Source organism: Doryrhamphus excisus, linkage group LG15 (assembly GCF_037039965.1).
Source record: "Doryrhamphus excisus strain RoL-2023G ecotype Guam linkage group LG15, RoL_Dexc_Guam_v1.1, whole genome shotgun sequence".
NCBI lineage: Eukaryota > Metazoa > Chordata > Actinopteri > Syngnathiformes > Syngnathidae > Doryrhamphus > Doryrhamphus excisus.
The window spans coordinates 1,788,808-1,808,845 of NC_136371.1; the positions used below are offsets into that span (position 1 = coordinate 1,788,808).

Consider the following 20,038-nt stretch of genomic DNA (forward strand, 5'->3'; position numbering starts at 1 on the left):
GGCGCCATAAGTTTAAATATTTTTTGCATAGGACAATAATAATCTTAGAGACATTCCCTTGTTTTGTATGTTTAACAACCATAAAACACAACTTTATAAAGTAAACTTCACGATATTGTTTATCTGTGAGTATACAGTATAGTATAGCCAAAAGGTGGCGTCATGTCCTCCCGGAATACTCCGTGTCGCGACGTCATGACGTCACCATATTTTAACCAATGGGAGCACAGAAGGGCTTAAAGCCGTCTCGCGCCGGGTAAAAGGGATTTGACAGTTGTGAATGTTAACTGCTTCCCCGCTTGTCTTCCTCGGTGGGACACGCACCATGGCGGCGGCCGCGGCTGCTGCTGCTGCTTCCGCCTGCAGCCAGCACAGCACCGTGATATCGGCCTCGAAGAAAACACAAACCGGGGAGCAAATACGGAGGAACCGCGAGAATTCAAACCGGAGACAGGCTGCTCTTTTGTTCCTGAGTAACATCTCCTTGGACGGGCGGCCGGTTCAGATTCAGAGCAGCTCACCCGAGAATGGAGGGAACCGCCAGCACAAAGAGACCGACCGGGAGGGAGGCGGACTCGGTTCCGCTGCTGCGGGACTCTTCACGGAGACTTGTAACAACAATGACAGCTCCGGGACGTTCTCTGGTTTGTCGGCTTCCGTCACTTGCTTGGACGTGAAAACATCCACGACGCAGCGTGCGGGCGCGGGGCTCCTCGCTGTGCCGCCTATCCTGGTCCTGCCCTCCGACACGGGGAGCGCGGAGCTGCTGCTCGGCCACCGCAGAGACTCGGTCTCTTTGGCCGCCAACAGCAACCTTCTCTCGCCTTCAGCGTCCAACAGCAGCCTTCTGCCGTCGCCAGTGGGACCGCGGAAGTCTTCCACGTTGTTGTCGGTAGCGAGCTGTAACTCTGTGTCCTCCGAGCTGAGGCAAAGGTGAGTGGGAACACGTATTTTTGTCTTTAATGTGCGTTATATAAAATATTTTCAAATTGGATCTTAAAGTTTGTAGTGTACTAGAGCTCTTCCTGGTGTTTCCCTGACGGAACAAACAACCATTCATTCTTTATACTGCTTATCCTCATGAGAAAATCACCTTGCACTGGTCACAAATGACCATTCACACTCACATTCACATCTTTCTACACCAGTTCAAACCAGGATTCCCAGACTTGTGAGTCTATGAGGCCAGACAAGATGGTAGAAATAACTGCAGTCCAGTACTAGTCAGTCACTGGTTTGACATTTGACCTCAGCTATCTCATTCGTCTCAACATTGAATCACCGGTTTAGAGGGCTTTGTTTTGATTAAGACACATTTGTAGCCAAATCTGCACCAATTCAGGTGTTTTTATCCGTGCTTCCCGTGAAAACGGTGTGTTTTGATATATTCCACCCACGGTCGGCCTCCAGGCACACCTACTCCGCCGTGGTTGGTCACACTTCCGAGTACAGTAAACCTCGGATATATCGGACTCGGATATATCGGAAATTCGCTCACAACGGACAGATAAAAAAGAACCAATTTTTCTGTAATTTCCAATAAAAATTCATTGCATGTATCGGATTTCGCCTATTTCGGACAAAATCTCCAGTCCCGTTCCAATTTCGGATGGCCGCATCGTGGCCTTTGATCCATCTTTGATCCATGTTCACAGCCAAAGCTGAAGATTAGAACATCTTTGTATGAATTACAGACATTTACATGAGCATGTACAACGAAAAAAAAAAAATTCTTAAATCTGTAGAAATGCCTTCTTGTTAGCGAGGTTTAGAAACCAAACGATAAACGTAAGTGCAAACGATAATGACGTCACATGCTATTGAAATGTATGGGAACTTGCCGACTTGTCAATATCCTGTGACGTCATTATCGTTTGCGTTTACGTTTATCGTTTGGTTTCTAAACCTCGCTAATAGCAACAAGAAGGCATTTCTACAGATTTGAGATTTTTTTTTTCGTTGTATATGCTCATGTACATGTCTGTAATTCATACAAAGATGTTCTAATCTTTAGCTTTGGCTGTGAAAGTTCCCCCATGGCATTGCGCGTCCGTGTAATGAATGTGGCGGACATTTTCCGGTATACGCATATAACGGATTTCGCTTATATCGGACAAAACCAGTGGGAACAATTGAATCCGATATATCCGAGGTTTACTGTACTTCAAAGGACTTCCGGTTTGTGCCTCTATCTGCGAACCCAATAACCCTTTTTAAAATGGCGGCTTTTAACAAACATGGGCCAGTATGCAGCCGAAGTAGCCGACAATCTTGCTGAAGCCTGACGCCTTTCCAACGTTACTGGGTCGTGTGGAAGAGTCAGAAGAGCAAGCCGTAAGCAACAATTTATCAGTGTCCTAACTGTTTATTTTGTGTAAGTCATGGAACAAAAGCGCTTGTCTGTGTAGCATTATATAATGTGCATACAGGGAGGGAGTTGCTAATAGCCAATTCCCACAACAATTAATGGTTCTACCCAAGTTTTTTTAAACACTGGTAGTCCCCACGACATTATATGTTACCGATGTTGTACAAAACGCTAAAATGCTAAATGCTACTTACCATTGAGAGGTGTTTTGAAATAACCTCTTTTCTTGATAAACTTCGCACTGTCCAGTGTCTACTTCGGATCGCATTCGGGATCCAACACATACGGCTGTATGTTAAAAGTCGACATTTTTAAAAGATAAATTATCTATTGTCTATTAACAACTCCTATAAAGTTGGGTTTGCCGCTAGCGGCACAACACCGGAAGTCCTTCGAAGCACCTGAGAGTGTGACCGACCACAACTGAGTAGGCCTGCCTGGAGGCGGGATCTGGGTGGAATACATTAAAACAAACAAATTGTTTTCGCGGGAAGCACGAAAACCAAAGAAATACAACTGGGATAGGTGCAGATTCTGGAAGAACTAGAAAGCTTTCTTTGCCGGTTATGTTTGTGGTGCTCTGTAGGAGTCCGCAACTCAATACAAAGGGCATAAAAATGAGCATAATGGGTCCCCTTTAAGAGATTTATGATAACACTAGCCAGTTTTTTGTTGACAGCAGTGAAGGGTGTCGATGAATAACACACAATCTATAAAATGACAGCTTTGTAGCCAGGAAGTGAACCTGGGGGGGCGGTCAAAAACCGCACAGACGCAACATAAAGTCAGACCATGTTTTGTGGCACACAGGTGCAAAATATTTGTCTTTCCTTTGCTAACTGAAATAGTGCAAATGTAAACATACGGCGGTAAGAACTAGACATGAGAATATGAGTATAAACCTAGTGAATCTGTTCACCATAAAAGGAAGTATGCGAGTACATGTGTGGCTCAGACGTGCTGTCCCGGTGCGAGAGCCGATGGATCAGTTTTGTCACCATTTTGGCTGGGTATCAACCCTACGGCTCTAAACACCGCTTAACCTACTTATGCATAACACGAGGCTCTGAAAATTAGCTTTGCATAACAGCTCATCAGTCAAATGGCTAAATGTTCCACCAGCTGGCATCTATTTTTCTCGCTTGCGTCGCTGTTGCTAATTACGTTGTCATGCATGCTTGTAAACGTGTACAATGCACGATATAGGGTCAAAGTCATAACTTCACTATGCAAATATTTTCAAGCTTTTCACCACAACTGAAAGACTCACCATCATTTTGGGTAAGTAATAAATAATATATGACTTTCTCTGGGTGCTGCAACCACAGAGTAGTAATAAAGTAATAGTAGTAATAAAGAATTGGAAATGGGCTGTTGAGTTTCCTGCGCCAGCTGGCTGAATATAAAAACAGACGTCTTTCCTCACCTCCGCACTTCCTGGTTTGACACAAGTTGGCTGTCGGCAGATACGATCATCAGTCATGCTCTGTTTGTAAAAGGCCTCCCATTCAACGCAGGAACAAAGCATCTTTTTGAAATACAGTAAAGTCTCGTTATATCGATATCGGTTAAAACGAATTACTACTTATTACGATACTATTTTCATTTCCCGGCAAATTTCTAGTCTTTTATGATATAATTAGCTCCGTTAGTACGATACACGGTTATTATGATCATCCGGTTACTAGGATGCCCTTTTCATCTCCCGCCAGCCAATTTGGTCTGCTTATATCGATACAAAAGCAGCTTAAATCAATCTTTGCTTAAGGATTTCAATACCAAAAAAGAACACGGCGAACGGCTGCTTCCAGTCAACTTTATTTTTCACACTTCCACCACGAGAGCGCAGCACATACAGCGGAAAACACCCGTCCCTCGCGCCTACCCCTCCGGGTGGCAACACCTTCCCTATCGATAGTTCCGGGGTGAATTATGTCCCGGTAACCGGTAATCACTACAGCGTAAGTTTATTTTTATTTACTGTAGTACAAAATTTATTGTAGTACAAAAGCATGCTAGATACGCAATCCATGAACTCAAGGAGAAAATTACATGCCATATCAAAGATCCGCCCACTTTTAATGCAGTTCGCCGCAGGATTGGATATATGGATAGTCCGGTTATATCGGTATTTTTTCCGACTCCCGAGAATATCGATATAACAAGACTTTACTGTAAGTCAATTGGTATACATCTTGTCTCTAAATCTCTCATTTCACTTTCACACTGGCTATAAACCGAAGAACATCTGGTTTTTGTCTTGAGTTGGAAACGGCACAATTGGCATCGATTCGCCGGCCCAAATGATGCTGCTATTGTTGCAGCGGAGTTCCACATCTGCCCCATATTTCACATCTGCAGAACGGCGATCTTGATCAACGTGGTTGGTTGTGTTAAACTTCCCCCGTTCTGTACCACCACAGGAAAACATATTTTTCTGACCGTCACACACATTGCTACTTTGTTAGCATGATCACAACATGCTGTTGTTGTGATCCCGTGGGCTCGATCTGGGCACTACTGGATAGAATTGCTGAGAATTGCAGAGACAGCAATGGACTGCTTGTATCAGAGTATCTGAGATTTTAGATGCAGGCCAAAATAATACAATACATGTTTTTAATGCTGATTAATTGGGATGAGGACAGCCTTATTCAATATCACGGAAACTGTCAGTGGTTAGAGGAAAGGTGGAGCAGATAGACAGGTCTGCATATGTGTATGTACATCGTCTATGTGAGTAGAATTAATAACTATGTTGCCTAGATCAGAAAATCTGATTGGGTTAAAGACACGCTCCTGACAACAACACACTTTTTTTTTTACACATGTAACAATGACAAGCAACTTGGAGAGGATGGAATCTGTCTGACATCATCTGTATGTCTTGGTGTGTCTAAACACGCATACCCCTCCTCCAGTGAAAACACAACCGAATTCCCCTCCACGCCCTTAATACACACTCAACACAAACACACACTCGTACACACTGCTACATTATTCTCCATTGAAGGAGTATTTCCTTAATATAGTTGAGCAAAATACACTTAACAGTACTATCTACTATCTAGTATCCAACCTGGGGTGACAGAGCCTTCTCCATCGCTGCCCCCACCCTCTGGAACTCTTTGCCCCGTTCACTCCGTGCTTGCCCTGACCTTCCCAGTTTCAAAAAACAACTCAAAACCCACCTCTTTAAATCTGTTTTTAATATCTAACTTTTTATATCTGACTGCTGTGCCCCGCTTTTACTCTTGTTTTAGCCGTGTATTAACGACTGAATGTTGTATTTTAATGTATCCTTTTATTCAACTCCATTCTTCTGTAAAGTGTCTTTGAGTATTTCGAAAAGCGCTATACAAATAAAATGTATTATTATTATTCATTCATTCATTTTCTGCCGCTTTTCCTCACGAGGGTCGCGGGGGGTGCTGGAGCCTATCCCAGCTGTCTTTGGGCGAGAGGCGGGGTACACCCTGGACTGGTGGCCAGCCAATCACAGGGCACATATAGACAAACAACCATTCACACTCACATTCATACCTATGGACAATTTGGAGTCGCTAATTAACCTAGCATGTTTTTGGAATGTGGGAGGAAACTGGAGAAAAAAGCAAACTCCACACAGAGATAGCAGAGGGTGGGATTGAACTTGGGCCTCCTAGTTGTGAGTCCGCGCGCTAACCGCTCAATCACCGTGCAGCCCCGAATAGCACTCATCATAAATAAATGTCAAAACCTACACTTAATCTACGTGATCGGTATCGCCAGATTTCACCCGTCGATGATTGTATGTTGTAGCTCACCAGTTTGCGCCTGAATGCAGCATCCAAGCTCCCAGGATCCTTTGGGATATTTGTGTCCATGTTGCCAGTTTGCGTCGTTATCAAAACAACAGCCGCAGAGATTTTTCCATTCTCACGGAACTTTCCACAACATCCTGGAGAAATGTAGGCGGTTGGTTCTCATGAAAGAGGTCCGCTGCCGGTTATGCTGATTAGAATGTGGCTACGGATCTGCTGATCAGATACTGGGACAGATTTAGACAGAAGCTATCACACGCTCTGACGCTTCTTGTAATGTATGACCCCCCCGTAGCCAAACCGAAGTAATGCGGAGTGCAGCGTGACTGTTGATCTGTGATGGTAGACTTCTCTACAAAAACAATGGTTCTCAGTGGAACACGGACACTGTTGTAGAAACTCACATCATTGACTGAAGGAAGGAGCCTCCATATACTATATACTGTACTCTATGTACAGTACCAGAGGTCTAGTAACATGTCGAAAGGTCACACACTCTGTGCTGGAGCCTATCCCAGCTGTCTTCGGGCAAGAGGCGGGGTACACCCTGGACCGGTTGCCAACCAATCACAGGGCACATATAGACAAACAACCATTCACACTCACATTCATACCTATGGACAATTTGGAGTTGCCAATTAACCTAGCATGTTTTTGGAATGTGGGAGGAAACCGGAGTACCCGGAGAAAACCCACGCACGCATGGGAGAACATGCAAACTCCACACAGAGATGGCCGAGGGTGGAATTGAACCCTGGTCTCTTAGCTGAGAGGTCTGCGCACTAACCACTCGACCGCCGTGCTTAATTGGCGACTCCAAATTGTCCATAGTTATGAATGTGAGTGTGAATGGTTGTTTGTCTATATGTGCCATGTGATTGGCTGGCCACCAGTCCAGGGTGTACCCTGTACAAACAACCATTCACACTCACATTCATACCTATGGACAATTTGGAGTCGCCAATTAACCTAGCTTTCCTAACTTTCCTAACGGAGTACCCGGAGAAAACTCACGCATGCACGGGAGATGGCCGAGTGTGGAATTGAACCCTGGTCTCCCAGCTGTGAGGTGTGCGTGCTAACCACTCCACCGCCGTGCCGCTTGACTGCTTTCTTGAAACACTTGTTGTCATACTGGATTTCAATACTTCACAGTAATTTTATTTATTTTATTATAATTTATCGTTATTTGTGTATTTGCGTAGTTAGTGTTAGCGCCTCGTACACACAGTAATGTTTTGTTGTTTGTTTTTTTTGCTCAAAACAAATAAACTAACTATAATACATCCTGGAAAAATGTTGGAAAAAGTCACGTCCAGGCTGATATGTGTGTTCTAATAAAAATGCAAAATATTTGTAGTAACTTAAGTGGAACATTCCTGAGCCTCCTGTGGAATGATGATTGATTCCCGTGGAAATATAATGTGTGAGAAAATTTTGGCATGTGACAAGGTTACGGGAAACGGCAAAGATAGAATCCTCACAACGTAGACGACGTAGAGACCCAAAACTATGTTTTGGGTCTCTTAAAGGGAGAGAGGTGACTGCTAAGACGCTAAGCAGCCGTTATAACATAACTTAAAAAAACATGTGGTGCACAATCTCTGGGTCAGCTACAGAAAACAGCGACAGATGACGTTTGTGTGTCTGCTTGCTTGTGTGTGTGTGTGTGTGTGTGTGCACGTGCGCGCATGCGTATAAGTGATCACACTTAGTTGTGTAACAGTTCTAGCAGAAGGTCATGCACTTCCCTCTGGTGTCTCTGGGCTCTTTGATTGTCTGATATTTTTTTTTTTTCGTGTTTGCAGAAAATGTGCAGAAATATGTATTAAGGTATTCTAAAAATGATAGTACTTGTCGTGAAAAGGTCACTCCAAAAGTAGCTGATACCATTAGTGGAGTGCAGATTGTATTACCAATTTTAGCTATCTACTGCTACTGTGAAAATAAATAAAATGTGAAACAAACATGCAAGCGTGATGCTGAAATGTTTTGAATATTATTATGCAGTATAACGTGTACGCCACGCGGTTTGATTGAATGCAGGTGCTGTTTGTTTGTGTGCGTCTGTGTATGTTGTGCTGATGTCAGGAACGTTATATAACAGCCGTGATGTCATTGAGCCGATTTCCTTGGCCTGATTTTGTGTCAAGTTCTGTTTTAATCCACGAGTTCAGCACTGTGATCAAACGTGGCTCCGAGCGCGACCTTCAGCAGACGGTCACTTTTAGTTGGAGATGAGAATGATGCCGACACAGCAATAAAGCTTTTGCATTGTTTCATTGACTTTCATTGAGTCTGCTCAGAACGACTACATGACAAAGGTGGAACATCACAGTTACACGCCCAAAACCTGGAATACAAACCATGGCCCCAAGCTTCAGCTTGACTCCCTCGCTACCATATGGGCTGAAAAATGACCATAATAGGTCCCCTTTAACTGAAGCCCGGCGGGGGAAATCGCCTGTACCTTGGAAGACAATGGAATCGCACCCTGTGATGAAATACGGTGACCCCAAAAAATCTATCACCGGCAGCCAAACTGGCATTTGGCGTGTGTTAACAATGAAGCCGTCTTCATCGAGATGGCCAAAAATCTGTGCAAGATACACCAAGTGTTCCTCAGCTTGAAGGACAGCCCGCCAATATGTCGTCTAAGGCCAAAAGGTACAAACGGGGTAATTACTGCAGTCTTAGGAACATCGTCAGTGTGCAAAGGAACCTGGTGGTAACCACGGACCAAGTCCACTTTGTTGCGAAAATCACCACACGGCCGCCAAGACCCATTCACCTTGGCCACGTTGTTCCGGGGTCGTGGTCATTTATGCCAGTTATTTGGGACTTTTCTGTTGCCTGGTCTGGGTTTTGAAAATGGTTCATTCATTCATTCATTCATTCGTTCTTTTCCTTCAGGACTCGTAACCTGTCAGGCGGGTCTCCCAGACCACGGCACGCCAAGAAGATCCACTTCATTAAAAACATGAAGCAGTACGACACGAGGGGCAGCAGGTGAGACGCACAAACACCGTCTCAAAGATCCCAAACCGTCTCACACTATCAAGACAATGGTGCGTTTAATGTCGCATTGTCCATCTGCTCCAAGTGTGTCGGTGCATGGGAGTATGTTGTTGATTTGAAATAGACAAAAAAAAAACGGCATTCAACAAGAAAGTCGCCGGTCCTACTGTAGTACAGAATATGTTGTCATATAAATATTATATACATTATATTACACTATATACTATGGTACCCATTATGGCATTGGATGCTCATATCACCTCCTACTTTGGTACAAGGTACATTATTAAAAAAAAAACAAAAAAAACCCTTAAACTGTATTATGGAAAGCAGGAAGTGAACAAATGTAACAGTTACTGATTGTAAAAGTACCAGATGGAGGGGTAGGATTTAATAAGCTTTGCTTCTTCCTACTCCTTTTGGACATGTGGAACTGGGAACTGATTATGGGATGAACTCAATTGTAATCTGATGCATGTTCAAATGAAATAAAACCATTACCATTACCATTACCATTACCATTACCATTATCACATCAATCCTGTATTACGCTTGTTTGAAGATCTGAGCCCGTTGCTTTGTCTATTTCCATTATGTTCAGCTGAACTCTTTATCCAGTATATTCTATTATTGTCCTTCCTTGCAGAGAGAACAAATCAGACGTCTGGGTCAGAGTAACAGGAATTACTCGTTCGATAATAATAGACTAAGGGCCGATTGTTCTAAAATAGATCCGGCAACGAGCAGTGGCGCTGCTGTGAATCAGTTGTCATTACATCGTCACAAAGCGGGGATGATAATGCACACAAAAGACACTGAAAGTGGAACAGACTTGTGAAAACTATAAAGTACCAGCCTCGGGGGGGAATGTAGGTAGGTAACGACCCTCGCCGTTCAATACGTACGTACCTCAGGTCATGGTTTAGTTCATTTTCAGTCAGGGAACAAAATGCAAAACTTAAAACTGCTTAGATTTTGTGTTTAAGGGTTTTTACATTGAAGCATGAAAATGCAATTGCAGTTGGCTGGCAGGTAATTAATTTTCCAATAAATACTGTTAGGGTTAGGGGTCAGGGTTAGGGTTAGGAAAGTCCAAAAAATAATAAAATAAATTAATTAATTAATTTACGGCGTGGGGCTGCACAGGGGTCGAGTAGGATTTCAAAATGGGAAATAATTGACGAAGACAAGTATTGTCTCGGCTGCACGGCAGTCGAGTGGTTAGCGCGCAGACCTCACAGCTAGGAGACCAGGGTTCAATTCCACCCTCTGCCATCTCTGTGTGGAGTTTGCATGTTCTCCCCGTGCATGCGTGGGTTTTCTCCAGGTACTCCGGTTTCCTCCCACATTCCAAAAAACATGCTAGGTTAATTGGCGACTCCAAATTGTTATGGACGTAGTTAACATGGTTATGTAAAATTACCCCAGAAAAGTTACTCAAACTCAGTACTCAGTACTCAGAGTTTTCTATGAATGTGTGCATATGTGTGTTGTGTAGTTCCTAGGGTTAGATTGTTATTCTTCATAGCTTAAAATGTCCCCAGTGTCACATCACGACTTGGACTAAAATGACCGTGTGGATGGACGGCGTGCCCATCAACTCCCCAGAGACCGCCTCCTCTTGACTTTCCCATGCATCATGGGAACTAAGTGCTTCTGTGTGTGCGACCGTGTGTGTGTGCGTGTTTCCACACCCACGCAGGTATTGCTCATGATCAGACATTTTCTTTTGCGGTTCTCACCCGCCCAAAGAACCTCTATAAATTTGGACTATGGAGGAATGAATTGGAGTGAAAGGTTACCCATCATGAACATCATCCACTGTGGATGTTTTCACACACTATTTCGATTATGAGCGTGAACATAATGACTGTAAACTTTTCGTTAAAACACACATGTGCATGTTATGTAATTGACTTTCAGGACAGCGTGTTGTGGTATTGACACCACGAAGCAAGGTAAAGGAACCGCTAATGTTCGTTTTGTTTATTGCAGGATTGTGCTGATATGTGCTAAAAGGTCCCTCTGTGCCGCCTTCTCCGTCCTGCCGTACGGAGAGAGTTTTTACCTCAGGTAGTCAAACACACACATGCACACACACACTCTCAGATGTAAGGCTAAAAGGAATCCTGTCCAAACTGTATGATATAAATACCCGCTGCGTATCAAGAGCCCGTCGGATCTACTCTGACCCCACACACACCCCCAGCATGGACAGGTTTCTCGCCTGGCGTCGGGGAGAAGGCTCTGCAGCATCCGCTGTAGAACAACCAGGTTTAGAGACAGCTACTTTCCCCTGGCTATCAGACTGCTCAATGCCAAATAAGCCCCTCTTACCTGTCCACACGCACAACCAAAACTTTAAATTATTGTTATTTATTCGAAATTATTTGTACAAATTACTGTTTACGCTGTACATTGTTCATATTTATTATTTATTATTTATTATTTATTATTTATTATTTATTATTTATTATTTATTATTTATTATTTATTATTTATTATTTATTATTTATTATTTATTATTTATTATTTATTATTTATTATTTATTATTTATTATTTATTATTTATTATTAGGTATGAATGTGAGTGTGAATGGTTGTTTGTCTATATGTGCCCTGTGATTGGCTGGCGACCAGTCCAGGGTGTACCCCGCCTCACGCCCGAAGACAGCTGGGATAGGCTCCAGCACCCCCTGCGACCAAAGCGGTAGAAAATGAATGTATTTATTATTTATTATTTATTATTTATTATTTATTATTTATTATTTATTATTTATTATTTATTATTTATTATTTATTATTTATTATTTATTATTTATTATTTATTATTTATTATTTATTATTTATTATTTGTGTTATTGTGCAATGACAATAAAGAAAGTCTATGTCTATGTCTAACTACCTGGTACGCACATATTTTGGTGTTATGAAACACATAATTCATCAGGTTAATGTAATGAAATATATTAAGGATACATTTTAGGGTAAAAGTAAGCATCTGGACACACATCTGGAGTTTATGTATCATCTCCACACAAGCGCCACGGCCGTCATGCAAGCAGGACAAATGAGGCTCATTTGACCTTGGTGCCTTCCAAAGTGCAAGCACCCCCACAGAGCAGGTGGAAACTGCCGAGGTTGTTACATTGACTCAAGACTTCAAGATATGATTTATCACAGTCTGAATCACCGAATTGTCCTTTTTTTTTAGCATTGCTGAATGTGCAGGCAGACGATTATGTTGAAAGAGTGTCAGACATTTTGAGAAAGGACAAGGTTATCATTACAGTCTTATATATTATATATTGTTATTATATTGTTATTATGATAACAATGAGGTTCATTACATTGAAAGTGAACTAATATTCAAACAACATGTCAGGAAAATGCTAATTGTGTGGAAAAAAATAATATTCACAGTTAGTTGGAGAATTTGCCCTTGAGGATCATCATCTTGTTTACATCAAAGTACAGTCATCCAGGACAGCTTCACACCTCCGAGTGTAGAAAGTGCTATCATGTGACAGGATGTGGATGTTTTGTGAAAGTCTAAGTCACTTTTTAAAGGCAGGCTCTAAAAAAATGACTGAATGTTTTTGTTTGCTTTCTGTCTCTAGCGACCCGATGTTGAACCACCCCCGGAGGAGACATTCATCTGGGAATATTTCCACCTCCTTGGAGATGGGACTGGAGGGTTTCCACTTGGATACTTACGGCAGGGTACATCAACACCCAACACAAAAACATGGCTGCTGATACTGCATCAGACTAACCGGTTGACCACTCTCTCTCTCTCTTTTTGTGCCTCAGTCTGTGTCATACGCCCAGTTCCTGTACCCCACTAACGCCCTGGTGAGGCAGAAGCCGTCTTCCACCAGCGACCTGACGCTACAAATCACCCTATCCAGGAGTGCTCATAGCATGCCCGGCAGGAGCTGTCCTCCGAGTAGGCTGAACAGCACCGTGGGATTGGACCTAGGTAAAAAGAAACACAAAGTCTCCATCAGGGGCCTCAAACTCATTTCCACTGGGGGGCCGATGGAGGTAGAGTCTTGGTGAGGGTGGGCCGCATCGAGTGTCGGATGTCACATGCTAACTCGCAAACTAGAGAGCTAGTGACCTAAACGGTAGTCTTCAAGTTATTTCCTTTCAACTTAAATAGCCAAAAACTTACCACTTCCACACGGATAGGGAGGATAACTATTAACAGTTATTTAACCTTTAACATGAACATTAATCAAACGTAATAATTTTTTCTGGGTACAACATTAAACTTTCATATTTCATAAGGCGGGGGCCTCAAACTAGAGTCCTGCGGGCCACATTTGGCCCGCGGGCCGCATGTTTGAGACCCCTGCCATAGACACTCTCCAACATCTTAATCAGAAATTCTACCCATAAGAACTTAAGAATTCTACCCCATTCTTCCATTTTTTTCTTCCTGTAGGTGCATTGATCACATGGCCAAATACTTTTTCCCCCCCGAGTGTATTTTTACAATACTTTCCTGAGTCAGACCAAAATTTGACATTTAAGCAAATGCAAATTGTTGAAGTTGTTTTTTTTTTTTAATTCCACCAAAAGCACCGTGTGATCGCTGTGTGAAAACACAGGAAGGATGGTAAGAGCGAAAACAAACAGAATGGAGGGATGAATAGAAAGTAGTGCTGCAGCTGTGCTGGGGCGTAAATACGCCACACGTCTCATTTGGTACATGCAAACACACCGCAGTGACACAGCCTTATATTAGTCTTGCTTTAGTCTAATCTCGTGTATGTCCTCACTGTCACGCCGTTGCTTCCATTACATGTCTGCTATTTTGATAACTCGTTACATTCAGATATTAACTTACAGTATTATGTCACTGTAACCATTTCAGTATACATTTTTTTATACATTATTTTTTTTGTATTGGTTTGGCTCATTTCGTGAAACAGACATTACCTTTAGCACTATTTTGCTTATTTGCAAAAGTAAGTTCTGACGTGTTTTGGAGAGAACAACCCTTAGATCGGTTTAGATCCACAAGATCTGATTGGAAAATTGTGCTAAACATAGGTTAGCTATGCTAACTGTAGCTACCTTTACTTAATGGGGAGCTCTTGTGCTCATTTTACGTCCCTTTGTAGTGAGTTGTGGACTCCTATAGAGCAGCTACACACAATAACCAGCACGGAAAGCGTTCTAGTTCTTCCAGAATCTGCACCTATTCACCTGTATTTGTTTGGATTTCGTGCTTCCTGTGAAAACGGTCGGTTTTAATGTGTTCCAGGCACACCCACTCTGCTGTGGTTGGTCACACTGACTTCCGGTTTGTCTCGCCAACTTTATAATTTGATAAGTTGATAAAACAGCGATTTATCTGTTTAAAATGTCGGCTTTTAATTTCAAATCCGGTACGTAAGTGAAGACTGTTGGGAATAAATGAATATAAATTAATGTAAATTTAGGTCAGTGAATCTTGTAGTGTTTAGGCCAGCAGAGAAGGCCTTGCTGGCTCTGACTGCAAACCACTTAATAATAGTATAATTTTACAGAAATTCAGCACATCATCAATATATCTGACAAAATATACAAATGGATGAAAACACAGAAATCAAGCCTAGTATTTTCTGACAGGATTCTGCTGTTTTACAGGGCTAGGAAATCTCCAACAATATTTCTTTCTTGACTTTTAATGGCTGGGTTGCTTATTAGTGCTTATCAAAAATTTGCCATGAGAATTTTTTTTAACTGTATTGATAATGTACATTTGTGTCCGATAAGTGTAGCAATTACTACGTGATGCACGCTGTACTTTGCTATATTGTTGACCTTGTCACATACATTGAACTAAATAATCAGTTTTCCAATATTGCGCTCAAAATAGAAGACAAACATAGTATAGCATAGTAATATTAATATTATGTGTGCATGTGTCTGTGTTCGTGTGTTTGTCTTCCAGGACTGGAGGATGTGACTGACTATGACCCTAATATTCTCAGTGACCCCCAGTGGCCGTGTGGGAAACACAAGCGGGTGCTGATCTTCGCCTCCTACATGGTAAGACCATGTGTATTCCAATATGCTGCTACTAGAATGCAGGCTCATCCACCGGAGCTCACTTATACAGTTATGCAGTTACAAATTTTACTGGTTCATGTCAACTCTTCCTGTGTCATGAATAGGAGTACGCGAATGAAGTGAAAATTACATTAAACACAGCAGCAGGCTAATCCAGGCATCATGCTTGTGAGCCACCTACATTCCTGCTCTGTCATCGCCATACAGAAGAACCTTTGATGGTATAGTCCCTCCCGGTATCTGCTCCTCATCTTTCTTGCAATAATGTACTCCATCTTTTCAGATCACGTTATATAAGATTCAAATAGAGAAACACAGATAGACACCGATTGACTTACATTTATTCAACATGCGTCTCTTTCTTTTTTCTTTTTCTCTTTGAATGAGATTCATGAGAGAAGCCAAATGTATGCTCCGTATCAGATGCCGTGGCTGTTTGTGGTTGGCTGAGAGATGTGAACTCATTAGTTGGCATCATACTTGCTGCTGTTAGGTTCCCATTATGCATGATAAACGTCTTGGATCGGGTTAATTAATATAGATACAAATGTAGACACTGGTCCAGACGGTTACATGAAATATTTACTGTGATTGTTTATTGCATTGGAATGTGCCTGACACGCTGAGTAACCTGCCTGTGAGGTTTTCGGTGACGTGTGTGCGCACCGCGCGCATGCCAAGTGAATTAACACTGCACCGGGCGCGCTTCACCTGCACCGAGACTAGACCAGGTCGGAGCTGGCAAGCTTTCACTGCACCTTAAGCGCACTGTTTTGACGTGACATTACGCTCATCTCAGTGCAGCCAAGTCTGCCAGATTACCAAACAGGCGGCGCACCACAAATTAAATTACCGATGCGCAGGTGCGCCACGAAATTAGAACCCTCTGTGTTGCCGTTGGTAATGCCTAAAAGCACCAAGATACGAAAAATACTGTAAATATTACATGTACCTGTTAATACATGGTTACAGCATGTATATAAAAGCTTAAAGCCTCGTTGCAGGTTTTTGGAGCTGTTTTAATAACGTTCATAGGTGTGTCCCATAACATGCAGTAATGAGCTGTCTCTTTTTATCTGTTTTTGTATCTTTAGAACGCACAGAAAAGAGAAAGACCTGTATTCATGTCCCACATAAGGACTGTGGAGGATGGGCAAAAAGTGCAGTTTTCCTTTAAGCGCCCTACAGGCTGCAGCTTAGTGTGAGATAATCCCTCAAGTGGAATAAATTCAAATGTACGAAGACACACAAATCCATCACGGAGGATTTTTACTAAAGTGGGTTCTGTTGCCACTGATGGCCACTTTGTTGTGCCTGTTCTCATGTGTGAAATATTCACAGGGCCGCACATTTTCTGTCTCCCAAATCTCTGAAAATGTTCAAAATTCAAAATTTGTGACACAGAGTTCAACTCCTGAATGCTAAATAGTCAATAAACAGAAGTGAAGGCACTCCAATATGTGGACAGATGCGTTTAATGGCTCGCTCTCTACCTCCATGTGGTGTTCAATTGGCTGTGAAATGATGCCTTAAAACCTTCACGCACCGCACGGAGCGTGCTTTTGTCACGCTGCTCCTTTTCATAAGCTCTCCTCTGTAATCTCTCAGACTACCGTCATAGAATACGTGAAGCCTTCAGACCTGAAGAAAGACATGAACGAGACGTTCAAGGAGAAGTTTCCTCACATCAAACTCACCCTCAGTAAGATTCGCAGGTATCCAAAATGATCACACTCACATCTCACGCATGGTCTCATCCGTCTGGTGAAGGCGATTCGTTCGTTCGTTCATTCATTCATTCGTGACCCTTATGCTTCTCTGTGTGTCAGTCTGAAGAGAGAGATGCAATCAGTTGGCGAGGACTGTTGTTTGCAGCCCGCCACCATCGCAATGGCGTTTGTCTACTTTGAGAAGCTGGTGCTGCAGGGGCGACTCAATAAACAAAACAGGTACTCAAAAGCTTTTTTTTTTTTTTTTTAGAATGGAAGAACATTTAATCCGAATATTAAATAATAAGATATGATTTGTTTAGTATATAGATGAATGTGTTTGCTGTAGACACTCAGGAAGACCATAACAGGACACCCTATGAGATTTTGGGTCGCCAGCCAATCACAGGGCACATATAGACAAACAACCATTCACACTCACATTCATACCTATGGACAATTTGGAGTCGCCAATTAACCTAGCATGTTTTTGGAATGTGGGAGGAAGCCCACGCACAGAGAGAACATGCAAACTCCACTCAGAGATGCCCAAGTTAGTTTTTTTTTGTCTTTTTTTTTTATCTCTGCAAAGTCAACAGTACATTCATCACGGTGAATCGTTGCCGCCCTCTAGTGGTGGCATGCAGTAATAAAAGCTTCCCTCCAGTATTCAGAACATTGATTAAAGATGATATCTGTGTGGAAACTGCTAAAGAAAATGTGATTCTAGTGCTTAAACCAGGGGTCTCAAACTCAATTTACCTGGGGAGCCACTGGAGCTAGGGTCTGGGCAAGGCTGGGACGCATCAGGTTTTCCCAAAAAAAAACACATTTATTAAAAACATAAAAATATACAAACTTTTTCAGTGCTTTGGTTCTGATTTTCTACAAGAAAAGCTCTGATAAAACATTCCACTGTTCTCAAATATCATAATTTTTATTTTTCTGCACAAAATAAGATGAAAAATAAATAAACAAATCAAGAATAAAAAAATCAATCAATCAGTAATAAATAAATAAATATAATAATAATAATAATAAAAACTTAAGAAAGCACATATAGTTGGTGGGTAGACAAATTATTTTTTTCAGATTAAAATGAACAAAGCATTATTAGAGCCCTGTAGACATGACAAAACACGACAATAGTCACATTTATACTCTTTTTATTTACAACATATTGCGCAACTGCAGGGTCTTGAGACACATGCTAACTCGCAAACTAGAGAGCTAGCGACCTAAACGGTAGCCTTCAAGTTATTTCCTTTAAACTTAAATAGCCAAAAACTTACCACTTCCACACGGATAGGGAGGATAACTATTAACAGTTATTTAACCTTTAACATGAACATTAATCAAACGTAATAATTTTTTCTGGGTACATGATACCATACAGCATCCATATCAAACTTGCGCACTAACATTAAACTTTCATATCAAGGCGGGGGCCTCAAACTAGTGTCCTGCGGGCCACATTTGAGACCCCTTGTATATTCTATATATCCTACTGTAGATACTATAACTTATAACTTGTAATTCACAGGTGCGAATCTTCATGGAGATCCATAACAAGCTTTACCTGAAGTCGGAGGCGAGGGCCTCAAACTAGTGTCCTGCGGGCCACATTTGGCCCGCGGGCCGCGTGTTTGAGACCCCTAGTATATTCTATATATCCTACTGTAGATACTATAACTTATAACTTGTAATTCACAGGTGCGAATCTTCATGGAGATCCATAACAATCTTTACCTGAAGTCGGAGGCGAGGGCCTCAAACTAGTGTCCTGCGGGCCACATTTGGCCCGCGGGCCGCATGTTTGCAATCCCTGGCTCAAACCGATTTACTGATTAATTTGTACCTTCGTTCTAATGAAATAAACATTTTGCTTTTGTTTTTTTGTTCTTTTTGAACAGGAAGCTGGTCTCTGCAGCCTGCATCCTATTGGCTGCTAAGATCAGCAGCGATTTTAAGAAACAGGAAGTGAAACACCTGATTGATGTAAGCCTCTATATCACCGTCTACATCGATCAGAGTACTCCACGTGTACCGCACCGTCCTAATCATGTTTCCTCACGCGCTGTGTGCAGAAGCTGGAGGAACGCTTCAGGATCAGTAGGCGGGAGCTGATAACGTTCGAGTTCACCATCCTGGTCGCCCTGGAGATGGCGCTCTATCTCCCGGAGAGCAAAGTCATGCCACATTACAGACGGCTGGTGCAGCAGCAACAGTTGTAGCTTCCTGGGCGCATCTACAAGTTCTCAGGCGGCTGGAGGGTGATAACCAAGCGGGGACGTAATCTTCACGTCCCTGCGGAAACGTCAACTGTGTGAGGTCCTGATCCTGAAGCCAGCAATACAAAAGCCTCCAGAGATTCCAGAGGATTCCTGTGAAACGTTCAGTGTTTGTTGTAAGTTCTCCTACTGAGGGGGACTTTCTACACGGTCGCCGCTTTCCTTCAAAACGAGTGTTGGTGAGGTCCGCCGCGTACGTCCAGAAGGATTCCAGACAGAACCAGTTTTTGAATCTTGACTCTAAAAGGGACACTGTGCCACATTCATCTAAACCGGTTCTTTATATTTTGCACTCCAAGCCAGCAGGGGACAGCAGATACCAAACCCTCCATTTATTGTTGACATTGGTCTGCTACCCTAAAACCGCCCCCCCCACCCCCCACCAAAGGTGTCTCTATGGAAACAGTTGAATTGAAATAGTGTTGACCAGCAGTCTCTACTCTTTCTGCACTTTGCCTCGTTATCCTGAGTTTTAAATCGCAAAAAGAAGAGCGATGATATTTTTCTATAATGTAGTTTTGTACACTCGATAAGGTTTATTATTTATTCACCCGAGGAAATGTCAAACTTGCAGATGACGTTTCTAGTTCCAAATGTCTAGTTTTCTTCTCTACATTAGAGACTTGATACTATGCAGCCTTCCCCTGTTTTATTTAAAGGGGACCTATTATGCTTTTGAGTTCGACTCCCTGAGATTTCCATTTCACTTTTTCCCCACCTCAGGCACGCCCACTCCACTGTGATTGGTCACACCCCCAAGAGCAAACAGTACAGCAGAGTGTG

At 42.4% G+C, this 20,038-nt stretch overlaps 1 protein-coding gene across 1 annotated transcript; it reads left to right on the plus strand.

Annotated features, from left to right (window-relative positions):
- Positions 1-267: 267 nt before the first annotated feature.
- On the plus strand, positions 268-19,383 carry cables2b (Cdk5 and Abl enzyme substrate 2b). Its single transcript, XM_058052182.2, has 10 exons — positions 268-933; positions 9,085-9,180; positions 11,185-11,262; positions 12,810-12,912; positions 13,003-13,171; positions 15,137-15,234; positions 16,864-16,970; positions 17,085-17,204; positions 18,878-18,962; positions 19,052-19,383. Exons 1-10 carry the CDS (start codon positions 281-283, stop codon positions 19,196-19,198), a joined length of 1,656 nt encoding a protein of 551 aa, XP_057908165.2. The 5' UTR covers positions 268-280; the 3' UTR covers positions 19,199-19,383.
- The last annotated feature ends 655 nt before the right edge of the window (positions 19,384-20,038 follow it).